Below are 13,442 nucleotides of genomic sequence, written 5' to 3'. Positions count from 1 at the left end.
CACCATGGTAGCAGTTAGCTGCTAGCTAACCGTAGCTAACTTGTTTGTCCATTGTTTGGTCTGTGACGTAATAGGTCAACAGGAAAAAGGTCCAATACTAACAAGCTGAAAGGGGGCATATCTCCACCTATCGTAGAGGAGTCGCACATACTTGGCTCAATAAATGGACAGTAGGCCAGTTAAATGTCCTCGTCCAGCTGGGACTGGAGACGGACTGAGTTTCAGAGGTCAGAGCAACACCTGTAAACACCTGCAGAGCTGCTCACATGATGTCCACGTCATCGTCTCCTCCTCATGATGTCATCATCTTTTCTTTAACACTGAGCTTTGGTGTGTTTACTTCCTGTTTGTGAAGCTCTCACTGTGCGTTCCAATCCTCATACCACCATACTACTTAGTACGCCAGACAAAGGTTTAGTCTGTCCTAATTCCTTGGTTGGAAGGATCCTTGACTTTGAGAAGCACCCAGCGCCTGTTAGCGGGGAGGAGTCAGTGCTCAGTGTTTACAGTATCAACAGTAGTGTCAGTACAGTATTCGTACCTGTGTTGAGAGCCGGCGGTCCTCCAGGTGTGACGCTGTACACCTGCAGAAACTCTCTGGGTCGACTTCCTCCGACAATGTTGAAGCCGAAACCTCGAGGACCTTTAGAGAGCCGAGTGTGGATGGAGTAACCCTTCAGCTGGCTGGGCTGCTCCGTGAACTCTGGGACTGCAGAGACAGAGACAGAGCAGAGGTCAGTGAGAGGACAGAGGAGGATGAAAGTGTCTTTTTATACAGAAGCTGGTGTATAAAAAATAAGTCACACCTCAGCCTCCTCCTCTGATAAATAAAGAACAGTCCCTTAATATATTATTTAATGTAAAATCATAATCTGTAAATTAACAGAAACTAAAGTTGTTAAATAAATGTTGTGGAGGAGAATCAGAAGCATGAAGACAAAACACTCAAGTAAAACACAAGAACCTGCACTTTAACAATAATAATAATATAATAACAAGCATAAATAATAAACAGCTGTTGAATGTATATACAATATAATGTTGTATCACAGTGTCAGATGACTGATGTGTTCGCCTGTATGATGTCATCTTAAGCTGCTGAGGAGAAGAAGAAGAATAAAGTAGACGCTAACAGGATGTTAAAGCTTGTCTCAGTCTGTGCTGCCCCCTGCTGGCTGCTGCTGTCAAAGTAAAGTCCCACACACACTAACAGGAAGTGACTTCATCTGATCCTCAGCAGCGCATCACGAATCAATCAGTCACACTTACGTTCTGTACAGGGAGTCGTCTCTTTGTTCTGAGTTCGAGGATCCAGCCAGCTGGTCGTCTTTGAGTTATGACTGAAAGAGAAACATCATCTTCATCATCATCATTATCATCATCATCATCATCTGACCTAATCCATCCACAGTCAGATGAATCCTGGGTAAAAATAAAAATCTGATTATTGATGTTTTGAATAAATCAATCATCATTCTCTTCATCATCATCATCATCATCACCAGTATCAGTTCTTACTCGATGTAATACGGTTCTCCTGAATCACTGAACGCCAGCTCCCAGTTCTCAGGCAGCGGACCTCCTCCTCCTCTTCCTCTCCCTGCTCCTCTTCCTCCTCCTCCATTCTCTGTTCCCTCTCGACTCCCCACTGCCGACTCCCACGATTGGCTGAGAGGCAGGATGGTGGGCGGGACTCCGGCTGAACCCGCTGACAGACAGACAAGAAGATAAAGTGTCTCTGTTCAGTATCACAAGTGTGACGATAACTTTGTTCTCCACTTCTGATTCTTAATGGCGTCCGTAGAATCTCAACACTGATTGGCATTCGCGACACAGCGTCACACAAATTTCGAATTTAAACGGCCACAAATACACAAATAGCGTGTAGCGTGTCTTCCTTTCATTCACATGGTGTCATGATGCATGCCCACAAGAACCCTCACTGGGCCTAAAACACGAGGCCTGACCCTCCATGACCCCTCACGCTTTCTGTCTGAGTCCAAACTGAGTGTGACCCACAGCAGCAGTTTTGGGCCGAGCCTGATTAAAAACCTGAATTTCTGCTGTAAAGTAACGTCCATATATCATATATGTTTTTAAATGAAAACATTTATTACAAGCTGAGGGCGACGTGTTTCCTCACACCACGTCGTCTTCTTCTCTTTCAACAGTCTGTCGTCTCGTGTACGTCGGGTTCGGCAAAGCAGATTGCGCCCTTGAATGCAGTGCGATTGCACAGGGGCCCGTGGCTCTACAATAAAATTAGAAGTTTACTTTACATAATCTCTAAAACCACAAATAAACTATAAAAAATATTTAATTGAATGAATACTTCATTTGGTGTTTTTGTCGGATACAGATTTGCACTCATGTAGGAAACAGTGCCAACCAACCAACCAACCAGCCGCTCTGTCATAGTTCCATCAGTTCCCTCTCTCAGCTGCAGTCCACCATCTTGCTCTCTCTTTCTGTCTTGATCCAGTCCCTTTAAACCACTCGCATTGTGTTCAGTGTGAACACACCATCAAGAGTTTAATTAGGAGGAGTAACATGAAAACACACACACACACACACACACACACACACACACACACACTCTGTGGGTGTATTAAGTGGATCCAGGCCGTGGACGTTTTCCCAGACTGGAGAGAATTTGGTTCAAAGTGAAACTGAAGTCACAAATCAATTGAAGTGTTTCAGTTTCCGTGTTTCCTGTGATCCTTCACGTCTGTCCCGTCCCACAGACATGTTTAATCTGCCAAAAATATCCGTCTGTTTCAAAAATGTCCTCACAAGGCAACATGTCCTAATTAAAAAAAAAAAAGTCCCTCACTTTCTAAAATTATACTCCAGTCTCATAATTGTCCTCACGACGCAGCTCAGTTTTCCAGAAATGTCCTCATAATCTGCAAATGTCCTCACTTTCAGAAAACATCTCAACACTTTAAAAATGTCTCCACCTTTCAAAGACTTGGGACAGGCGGTAGATACTTCTGTCTAAAGAAATTCCTCAAATTAAAGAAAAGTCCTTCACTTTCCAAAAACGTCGTCTTGTTTCACTCTCCACCTGCTGACTTTTACTTTGACAGGATCGGATCAGTGGAGCTCCTGATCGACAGCTCCACAGCTGATCAGCTTCAGTTATTGATCTAATCAGAAACAGTCTGATCCCACAGAGACGGATCAGAGTTGAGCTCCTGTCTCTGACTGAAAATCTTTGACCAGAGCACAGAATGTCAGACTCTCACTTTAATCAGAATCATTACACATTATCTGTCGGACCAGCTGTTCCTTTAAATGCACAGCCATGTGAGGACTCAGGTGTGTGTGTGTGTGTGTGTGTGTGTGTGTGTGTGTTTTTCAGTGTGTGTCTCTACCTGACAGTCCGCTGTCCTCCTCACTGTTGTCTCCTTCCTCCACAGCCTTCTCTAGGTTACTCAGAGACTTGCTCCTTGTCCTGAAGTTCCTCAGCAGGTTTCGATGTTCCTGGTACGTGATTGGTGGACTCTCTGGACCGATGTGGACCGGGCGGGGCGTCCCGTAGTAGTTCCCTGTGATTGGACGGTGAGAAAAGGAAAAAAATATTTCTACATTAAAACATTTCCTCAGTAAATTGTGGATGTATCAGTGATGAGTGAATCACTGAGGTCTGATCAGTGATGAAGAAAATGACTCCACACTGTTACTGATGTAAATATTGTTTAAACTACAAAATATATCTGACTCTGTTTATAAAAAGAAAGAAAAACAGGATGGAGAAAATAAAAGAAGAAAAAAACTCAACAGGAAACAAATAAGTCAAAAGATAAATATAAATAACTTATTTTATTCTGAAAGGTTTGAACTGTCAAATAAATTAAAATGTTTGAGATCATCAGTAAAAATAAAAAAATTTCTGAGGTTTAAAGGTCCAGTGTGTCGTCTATCAGTGAGGATTACAGATTACAGATTACAGATTACAAGCAGCTGAAACTTCTCCTGGTCAGAATTCCTTCAGTGTTGATTGTTGAGGAGCTGAATTATCCTCAGAGGTCTCTTCCTCTCAAACACACACACCAGCTGATTCACACCAGGAAACACTCTGAACACACAGGAAGTGTTTCAGCAGCTGGAGGCGACTTTTTGTGACAGTTTTTAATGAGAATGAAATTTTTTGCTCGCCTTGTGTTTTTGTGCTCTAGGAGTTGAAAAAACTTCATCTCAGAGCAGTAAAAAGGCCCCACGTCATCTCTGCTTTTCCCCATTGTCCAATGTGATGATGTGAGAGGCGGGGCTTCTGTGGTGGTCACGACAACAAGTTTACAGCTGGTAAACAATGGAGGAGAAACTGGTGGTAGTGGTTGCTGGATACCCAGAGCTATACGACTTTACAAAGCACAGTTAGCACCATCTCAATAGAAAACAGCAGATAAGTGCAGTACTGTAAATGTCCATGGTGGAGGAGAAGCTCCTGGACCAACTGGTGGTACTCCTCATGATCCAGCCTCTTTTTTAGGGTCTCATGTACCCACACAGATCTCTGTTTATCTGCTGACAGCCTCTCACCCTCAACCAGAGCTACAGACAGTACCCTCTGCCTCAACATGGCAGCAGCTACACACTGATTACTGCAGGATACACAAACTGTAGACTGATGACACAGGAAGGTTAGGGTGAGGAGGTGATGGGGTGGTTGCCTGGCAACAGTAAAAAGGTGCATTAGTGTTTTTTACTAGTGGCATTCAATTAAAGAAACAAAAAGGCAGTGCGGTGCGTGTCACGTTTTGCGCCCTGCAATACACTTGGCCTAAAAATACTAAAAATAAAAGAACATAATCAGTGTTTTTCTGACTCTCTCATCACAGGAACTTCTAACTACAGTGGCTGACATGAACACATGAATGTCTGTATCTAGAGTCAGTGTTTGGTTTGTCCACTCTGGGCTACTGTAGAAACATGGCGGTGCAACATGGTGATCTCTGTAGACGAGGACCTGCTCCCTGTGGAGATATAAACAGCTCATTCTGAGGGAACCAGAACACAACCATTCTGATCTTCAGCTGATTAAAGAAAACACACTGATCAGATTTTATTCCAGGTGACTCAGGTTGATGTTTGACTGATTTAAAGCTAAAGTCACTTTGTTGAGTGTGAACAGAAATATTAATGTGTGAATTCAGTTTCTATTTTGGTCTCATTAATCCTTCAGATTAACTCTGAGGAGAGGATGTGGGGCAGAGTGAGGCAGGTTTGGTGTTTGAAGGATTACAGACAGAAGATCCTCTTTCCCTCCCAAACACTGTTAAAAAACTCCACTTCAATCACGCACACCCACATTTACAGGAAGTACTTTTTACAGTGGATCTTGGGTGCGTTTGTTTTTCATACCTTTGAACTTGCCACTCTCCAGCAGAGCTCCAGACTCCTCCAGAGAGAAAAACTCCTCGATGGACACAAAGTTGTAGTCCACACCTGAGATCTCCCCATCCCGAGGCTGCCGGGTCGTACCTGCGGGGACGGACACCGTCATGTGAGGGGAGTAATTATATTACTGAATTCAAACATGCTCAAAATGTCCCCAATTAACTGATAAAAAATCTGCTCTGACAGACAGACATCTGAAATAATCATCAGCAAATGTGATCACGGTCACAAATCAACTTAAGGCATTAACATTATTATTATTATTATTATTATTATTACTGCTTATAATATCACAGTTTGGTTTGTCCAACTGGTGTTGCCGTACCCAGCTGTTACTCAACAGCTGCGGGTACAATCACCAGCCCTTTTCCACACAGAGGTGGCGCCACAGAGCCGCCACGAAATTCCGTCTTTACGCCGCCTTTACACGTTTACACAGAACCAAACGACGGCGGCATCATGTGGCTCCAGTGTGTGATGTCAGACAGCATGATGACATCACAGAGTCAAAAGAGGCGTGACATGTAACACAACAGCGTCGGCCTCTAGTGTGACATATAACATACGTGTCAGCAGCTCTTTATAAACAATAACAATGACATCACATGTCAATAACAATCATTTAGCGTCCCTGTTATATGGCAGCTGATCTCGTCCTCTGCTCGGAGGGTAAGGAGCTCCTGTTAGCTGCTAACTGCTAACAGCTGCTGTTCTTCTTCTTTGAGTTAGCCCCTAACTGCTTACAGCTGCTGTTCTTCGCCTTTGAGTTAGCTGCTAACTGCTAACAGCTGCTGTCATTCTTCTTTGAGTTAGCTGCTAACTGCTAACAGCTGCTTTCTAAATCTCCTGCGGTGGGTCGCACACATAACATGTCATCAAAATGTCACACCTGTCCTATTTATACAGACGTTTTGCGCTGTTGCCGGCGGGAACACACTTTTCCCACCACAAGTCCTGTGTTTTGTTATCTGTCTACCCTCCCAACCTCATGGGGTCGCAGCCTTCCCTGATACAGGGGTTATACACTTATTAGTAATTACTGACTCGGGAATAAATGGGATACGTACGAATTTTGATGCATGAATTTTCATAGAAAAACATACGAACAGTAAATGAGAACAGCTCGACATGGAAATCTGATGGATGATAACTTCAACGTGACGTCTGTGAACACAACAGAGCATGAAGAGCTCTCACTCTGTCAGATTATATTGAGACCAAACACTGTGTGTGTGTGTGTGTGTGTGTGTGTGTGTGTGTGTGTGTGTGTGTGTGTATACTTCAGTACATTTCCCCTGACAGCCAACTTTTCCACTGACCTACAATACTACACACACACACACACACACACACACACATACACACACTATTTAAATACCTCTCTGACACATGTTCAGTCACTTCCTGTAATCATTAACAGACGCTGTGTTTGAAGTGAGACGAAACCTTCAGCTGCTCAGGGTCAACTTTACCTTCAGCTTAAAGGAACATACCGCTGTATTTGTTTCACCCTCAGACTGGGACCAGACTGGGACCAGACTGGAACCAGACTGGGACCAGTGTCAACTGGTCTCATAATTAAGAGAAAGTACTTAGAGTTTCATCAACATTAATATCAAAACATAAAAATATGGGTGCAGAATCTGTGTTGGCTGTGAAGGCACTGACACACCAAGCTGACAGTGTGCCGTGTGTGTGTGTGTGTGTGTGTGTGTACAGGTGTGTCTTACAGGGCACCGCTCGCAGGTACAGGTTCTCTCTGATGAGCTGCTGCAGCTGACTGTCCATGGAGCCCGGAGTGAAACACTTACTGAGGTACAACCTGAGATCCTTACAAAGGGACGAACCTGACACACACACACACACACACACACACACACACACACACACACACACAGGACATTATGTCATAGTGATGTCATCAAACGTCTCATGACGTGTGTTCCAAACTGAGCACTGGAGACACATTCACAGACGACAGCCTGTCCTGTTCACTTCGTATGTTTCTGTTATTAGTGTCAAATTCAAATTATTTCCAGGAAGGTTTTTGTCCCTGCTCAGCTTCCGTCCCTCACACAGTACACACAGCAAGCTGCCGATGTTTAAAATAAAATCCTAGATGATTATTTTAATCATCACTTAATCTGCAGATTATTTTCTGCATTCATCCTCATCATCATTTCATCTATAAAATGTCTAAAAAAACTTTGTAACTTTATGTGATTAGGTCTGATGCAGGAGCGTAGTGGACCCAGGGTACGGGGGTACACGTCCCCTGCAGCTGCTGTATCTGTCCCCTATGTGTCCCGCACTTCTCCAGCCGTTCAGTTCATTTTAATAAGTTGGAGTTAGTTTTTCCAAAGTTGAAGGCACCGTGAGAGGGCAGGCAAGGTGTGCACTTGCTGCTTTTTTTATCGTCATCACAGCTGAGAGGCATGCATTGTATGTTTAAGCCGGCAAGATGCAGAAACCCTGCACTTGTTCTTTATATCAAACCATGCAGGCTGCTCAGTTCAGAAGCATCAGTACCAGCTAACTGCTACCTCTGATAAATGCGGCTTGCTAAATGGCTTCATACTGGTATTACACTGACTTTGCCTTATTTGCACTCAATATTTATGTGCTCATGTATTTTTTAATCCATAATACTGTGATAGAAAGAGGCACGACAAAGCAGCTCTCAGGGATCATGACGGGGAGCAGGCAGCAGCAGCATTGACAGTGGTGAGGAAAGATATTAAGCAGTGTTAGAAAGAATACTGAAAACCTGTGCTCAAGCAGAAGTACAGTTACATTACTAACACATTACTCAACTACAAATAAAACTGGAAATGTCCAAAGTTCCCTCGATCAGAATCTCCACAGCGAGACTAAATGCTGATTGGAAGGTTGTTTTACTTTAGTTTAATGTGGTGTCGCTTTTGTTTTAATGGCTATTTACCATCTTGATGCTCGGCGGTCAGGGTTCATGTCAACACAACTAGAGCTTGGTGGCTCAAAGTTTTGATTTTCATCATTTAATTAATGAATCTGATTAATTAATTTAAGAGCTGAAATTGTCCCCCAGGGTTCTGTCCACTGCAGGAGACGACCTCTCTTCCTGGTCATGAGTTGTTTTTGGTTATTTGGTTTGGTTCCTTAGCTGCTAAGGAGAGGTGCAGTTGATTGGGAGAGAATATTTCAGTAACTCGTCGCCCTCACTTCTGATATGATGGCTACGCCCCTGGTCACATGACACTCAGTCCAACGTCATATGAGACAAACAGAAGCAGCCACAACCAGGAAGTGTTTTGAATCTTGGCTTGAAAAATGACTGAAACAAATAATTGATAATCAATACAGCTGCTGATCAGCTTCCTGTCGATCAGCTGAATGTTTCCAGTGAGCATGAAAATAAAACATCAAACACAAACTAAAATATCAGTAACACCTTTAGACATGTGCACTCACCTGGAGAGACCGTCTTGATTCTGATTGGATGAGGACAGGAGTTGAGGACTCCTCTGACATCACCGAGGGTCATCCCTAACACGGGCGTCCCCCCAATCTCTAAGATGATGTCACCCACAGTGGGCCCGCCCCCATGGGCCGCTGTGACGAATGGGAACTCGCCGTAGTCTGCCCCACCCCCGATGGCCAGACCCAGCTCTCCAGAGCCGCCGCCCAGCGGGACGAAGCTCTCCTGCACCTTCGAGCGCCAGTGCAGCTTCTTCACGGTCGCTTTAGACATGGCGTCCGAGCTGCAGACAGGAAGAGATGAGCAGAGTTACTGAGCATGCTCAATGAGACACCTCGTTTCACCTGCTGTTCACAAGACGCAGCTTTAATGTTCAACTGCTGGTGTCTGATGTCTCTGCGACACACTGGTGGATGAGGCATCCACACCTGATCACACCTGTCCACACCTGATCACACCTGATCACACCTGATCACACCTGTCCACACCTGTCCACACCTGATCACACCTGTTCACACCTGATCACACCTGATCACACCTGATCACACCTGATCAATCACATTTGTATCTACCTGTTCACACCTGTCCACACCTGATCACACCTGATCACACCTTTTCACACCTGATCACACCTGTCCAGACCTGATCACACCTGATCACACCTGTCCACACCTGATCACACCTGATCACACCTGTTCACACCTGATCACACCTGATCACACCTGATCACACCTGCAAAAACCTATGATCACCTGTAAACACTGGCAGAGAGTAACACACTCTTTACACTGGTAAACTCTGTGAATGCCTTCAGACACATGTGAACACCTGTTTAGAGACCTGTACACACACCTGTTCACACATTACAACATCTGTAAACAGCTCACCTCCTCACTTCATCACCAGAGAGCTTTGTGTCCTTCTGAGGAAGCTTCTTTACAGAACTTTATAAACACATGTTCACTCCTGTAAACTCCTGAGGTGGTTAAGAAATCAAACTATTTTTCAAACACATTTTAAACACTCCCTAGTTAGGTAACAAGGAGGAAAGAAGGCCAACTAGGAGGTAACAAGGAGGTAAAGAAGCCCTTTACACGGGAAGCGAAGAGATGAGGAAAGTTCCTGGTTAGAAAGGAATAAAAGAAATCAGAGGATAACCTTTACCTCCTTACTACCTCATTAGGAGGAAGAGGGAACCCTTGTGAGGGAGCAAGGATGCTACTGAGGGAATTAGGAGGTAAAAAAGCTTAGCTTTTAGCCTTAGCTTTTAAGTTCCTAGTTAGGATGAAAGGAGCAAAGGATGCTTTTTAGCAAGCAAGCAAGAGTGCAGTTAGGTGGTGAGGGAGCATAAACAACAAGATGCTTCTTAGTAACATAGCGACGAGGCAAAATGATGTTCTGGGTACAAGGAGTTGAGGAATCTCTTATTTAGTAGTGAGAATGTAAAAATGCTTTCATGTTAAACTCTCACCAGAGAGCTTAGTGTCCTTCTTCTTCCTAGTTAGATAATAAGGAGACAAGAAGGCTTCTTATGAAGTAAACAAGGAGGTAAAGAAGCCCTCTAAACAGCAAATGAGGAAAGTTCCCAGTTAGAAAGTAAAAGAAGTCGAAGGACTGCCTTTACCTCCTCACTACCTAATCAAGAGGACGAGGGAAACCTTTTGAGGAAGCAAGGATGCTTGTGAGGGAATGCAGAGGTACAAAAGCTTCCTAGTTAGGGTCAAAGGAGGAATGGATGCTTTCTAGTAAGGAAGCAATGAGGTTAAAAGCTTCCTAAGTAGGTGGTGAAGAAGAATTTTTGTTAGAAAGCATCGATTACTCCTTTCACCCTAACTAGGAGGCGTTTTACCTCCTCACTATTTGACTAGGAAACATCTTTACCTCCTCACTGTCTGGCAAGGAAACATCTCTGCCTCCTTGCTTCCTCAGTAGGAAGCTAATTTGAATCATCATGACCTAACTAGGAAACATCTTTACCTCCTCACTATGTAACTAGTGAGCATATTTTCTCTGTGCTTCCTCACCACCTAACTGTGACATTTGTTTACCTCCTCGCTCTCCAGCTAGGAAACATCTTTACCACCTTGCCTCCTCAGTAGGAAGCTATTTTGACTCGTTACGACCCAACCAGGAAATATGTTTTTACCTCCTCACTATGTAACTTGGAAGCATCCTTTTCTCCTTTTTTCCTCACCACCTAACTGTGACATTAGTTTACCTCTTCGCTATGCGGCTAGGAAAAATCTTTACCTCCTTGCTTCCTCAGTAGGAAGCTAATTTGACTCGTCACAACCTAACTAGGAAACATTTTTACCTCCTTGCCTCCTCAGTAGGACGCTAATTTGACTTGTCACGACCTAACTAGGAAACATCTTTACCTCCTTGCTTCCTCAGTAGGACGCTAATTTGACTCGTCATGACCTAACTAGGAAACATTTTTACCTCCTTGCCTCCTCAGTAGGAAGCTAATTTGACTCGTCACGACCTAACTAGGAAACATTTTTACCTCCTTGGCTCCTTGTTAAGGGTCTAACTCTGAAGCTCCACTAAACCCTCAACAGTAACTCAGCCCTTCACAAACAGACCCCGCAGACGCCTGTGCTTTTAATTCGTCTCCTAGCAACAGTGAAACGTTGTGATGAAATGTTTAATCAGCAGAGAACGGTTCCCTGCGTTCTCCGAGTGTTTGGGATCAGTTCCTCCGTCAAGTCATCGACTCTGTGCTTCAGTCTCACACAACGGCAGATGGTGGCAGACAGCAGGGAGCCGCACACACACACACACACACACACACACACAGTACACACACATTATACACACAAGCTCACACATACACACAATACACACACTCACAAACAAACACAGTTATACACACACAAACACAAATACATGCAGACCAGCCACTGACACCATTTCATTTATACACAATCAGACCCACAGGGACACACGCACACACACACACACACACACACACACACACACACACACACACACACACACACACACACACACACACACACACACACGCTGCTAGACGGCGTACATTAAATATGGATGAGCATATGTGAAGGTGGGAGTCAGAGAGGAAACAAACAACAAACGTCCCTGAGCAGCGATTCAAATAATCCGAGCTCTGAAAAGACAAATTTAACTGATGAAACAAAAACACAAAGAAACAAGAAAAAAGGGAAAAGGAAGCTTCAGAGGAAGGAAGGAGACGACAGAGTTCAGTGAGGAAACAAGGAGCTAAAGTAGGAGGCAGAGAAGCTTTATAGGGATGAATAAAGGAGGTAGGAAGTAAAGAAGCTCCCTGGGTGGCTAATGAGGAGGAAAGATGGCTCCTTAGTATGTAGACAAGGTAAAGAGGTGAGGAGGTGAGAATAGAAAAATAGTTAAATACAAAGGAGGTAAAGAAGCTTCCTTGTTGGGTAATAAGGAGACAAGAAGGCTTTTTATGCAGCAAGCAAGGAGGTAAAGAAGCCCTCTTAACAGGAAGCAAGGAGGTGAGGAAAGTTCCCAGTTAAAAAGGAGGAAAAGAAGTCAAAGGATCGTCTTCACCTCCTTACCACCTAATTAGGAGGAAGAAGGAACCCTTGTGAGGAAGCAAGGATGCTTGTGAAGGAATGAGGAGCTTCCTAGTTAGGATGAAAGGAGGAATGGATGCTTTTAACAAGGACGCAAGGAGGTGAAAGGATACGGATTCTTCTCATGAACACGATAAACACTGCAGCAAACAAGGGGAGGAGGAGAGGAGATAAAGTGTCCTAGTTAGGCAGGTTGAGAAAAGGAAGCTTCCTTGTTAGGAAATGAGGAGTAGAGACAGTTATTTACAAGAAAGCAAGGAGGGAAAGTTGCCTTTGACTAGCTCCCTAGGTAGGCAATAAGGAGATAAAGAAGCTTCCTACTTAGCTTATGAGGAGATAAAGAAGCTTCCTAGTTAGGTAACGAGGGGCTATAGAGGCTTCCTAATCAGGTAACAAGGAGACAAAGAAGCTTTGTTGTACAAGAGCAAGAAATACAAAGACACCTCCTCCTTAACTGGGAAGAAGGAGGATGCATCCTTGTTAGGTAGTGAGGAGGTAAAGAAGCATCCTTGTTAGGTAGTGAGGAGGTAAAGAAGCTTCCTTGTTAGGTAGTGAGAGGTAAAGAAGCCTCCTTGTTAGGTAATGAGGAGGTAAAGAACCCTCCTTGTTAGGTAGTGAGGAGGTAAAGAAGCATCCTTGTTAGGTAGTGAGAGGTAAAGAAGCTTCCTTGTTAGGTAGTGAGGAGGTAAAGAAGCTTCCTTGTTAGATAGTGAGAGGTAAAGAAGCCTCCTCGTTAGGTCGTGAGGAGGTAAAGAAGCCTCCTTGTTAGGTAGTGAGGAGGTAAAGAAGCTTCCTCATTAGGTAGTGAGAGGTAAAGAAGCTTCCTTGTTAGGTAGTGAGGAGGTAAAGAAGCTTCCTCGTTAGGTCGTGAGGAGGTAAAGAAGCATCCTTGTTAGGTAGTGAGGAGGTAAAGAAGCCTCCTTGTTAGGTAGTGAGAGGTAAAGAAGCCTCCTTGTTAGGTAGTGAGAGGTAAAGAAGCTTCCTTGTTAGGTAGTGAG

The 13,442-nt window shown here is 44.0% G+C and overlaps 1 protein-coding gene across 2 annotated transcripts in view; it reads right to left on the bottom strand.

Annotated features, from left to right (window-relative positions):
* Positions 1–13,442, bottom strand: part of magixa (MAGI family member, X-linked a) — a 62,354-nt gene that overhangs the window by 26,213 nt on the left and 22,699 nt on the right. For both annotated transcript variants that reach the window (XM_050064425.1, XM_050064426.1), the window contains exons 2-8: positions 8,854–9,143; positions 7,134–7,250; positions 5,368–5,487; positions 3,378–3,551; positions 1,519–1,708; positions 1,270–1,340; positions 542–709 (exon numbers count right to left, since the gene is read on the bottom strand). In XM_050064425.1, coding sequence (XP_049920382.1) covers positions 542–709; positions 1,270–1,340; positions 1,519–1,708; positions 3,378–3,551; positions 5,368–5,487; positions 7,134–7,250; positions 8,854–9,133 — 1,120 coding nt within the window. In that variant the 5' untranslated portion in view covers positions 9,134–9,143. The remainder of the gene's footprint in view (positions 1–541; positions 710–1,269; positions 1,341–1,518; positions 1,709–3,377; positions 3,552–5,367; positions 5,488–7,133; positions 7,251–8,853; positions 9,144–13,442) is intronic.

The sequence above is a fragment of the Epinephelus moara genome, chromosome 16 (assembly GCF_006386435.1).
Source record: "Epinephelus moara isolate mb chromosome 16, YSFRI_EMoa_1.0, whole genome shotgun sequence".
NCBI classification, from domain to species: Eukaryota; Metazoa; Chordata; class Actinopteri; order Perciformes; family Serranidae; genus Epinephelus; species Epinephelus moara.
The sequence above is the reverse complement of the archived record's forward strand: the minus strand, read 5'-3'. Positions and strand labels throughout refer to the sequence as shown.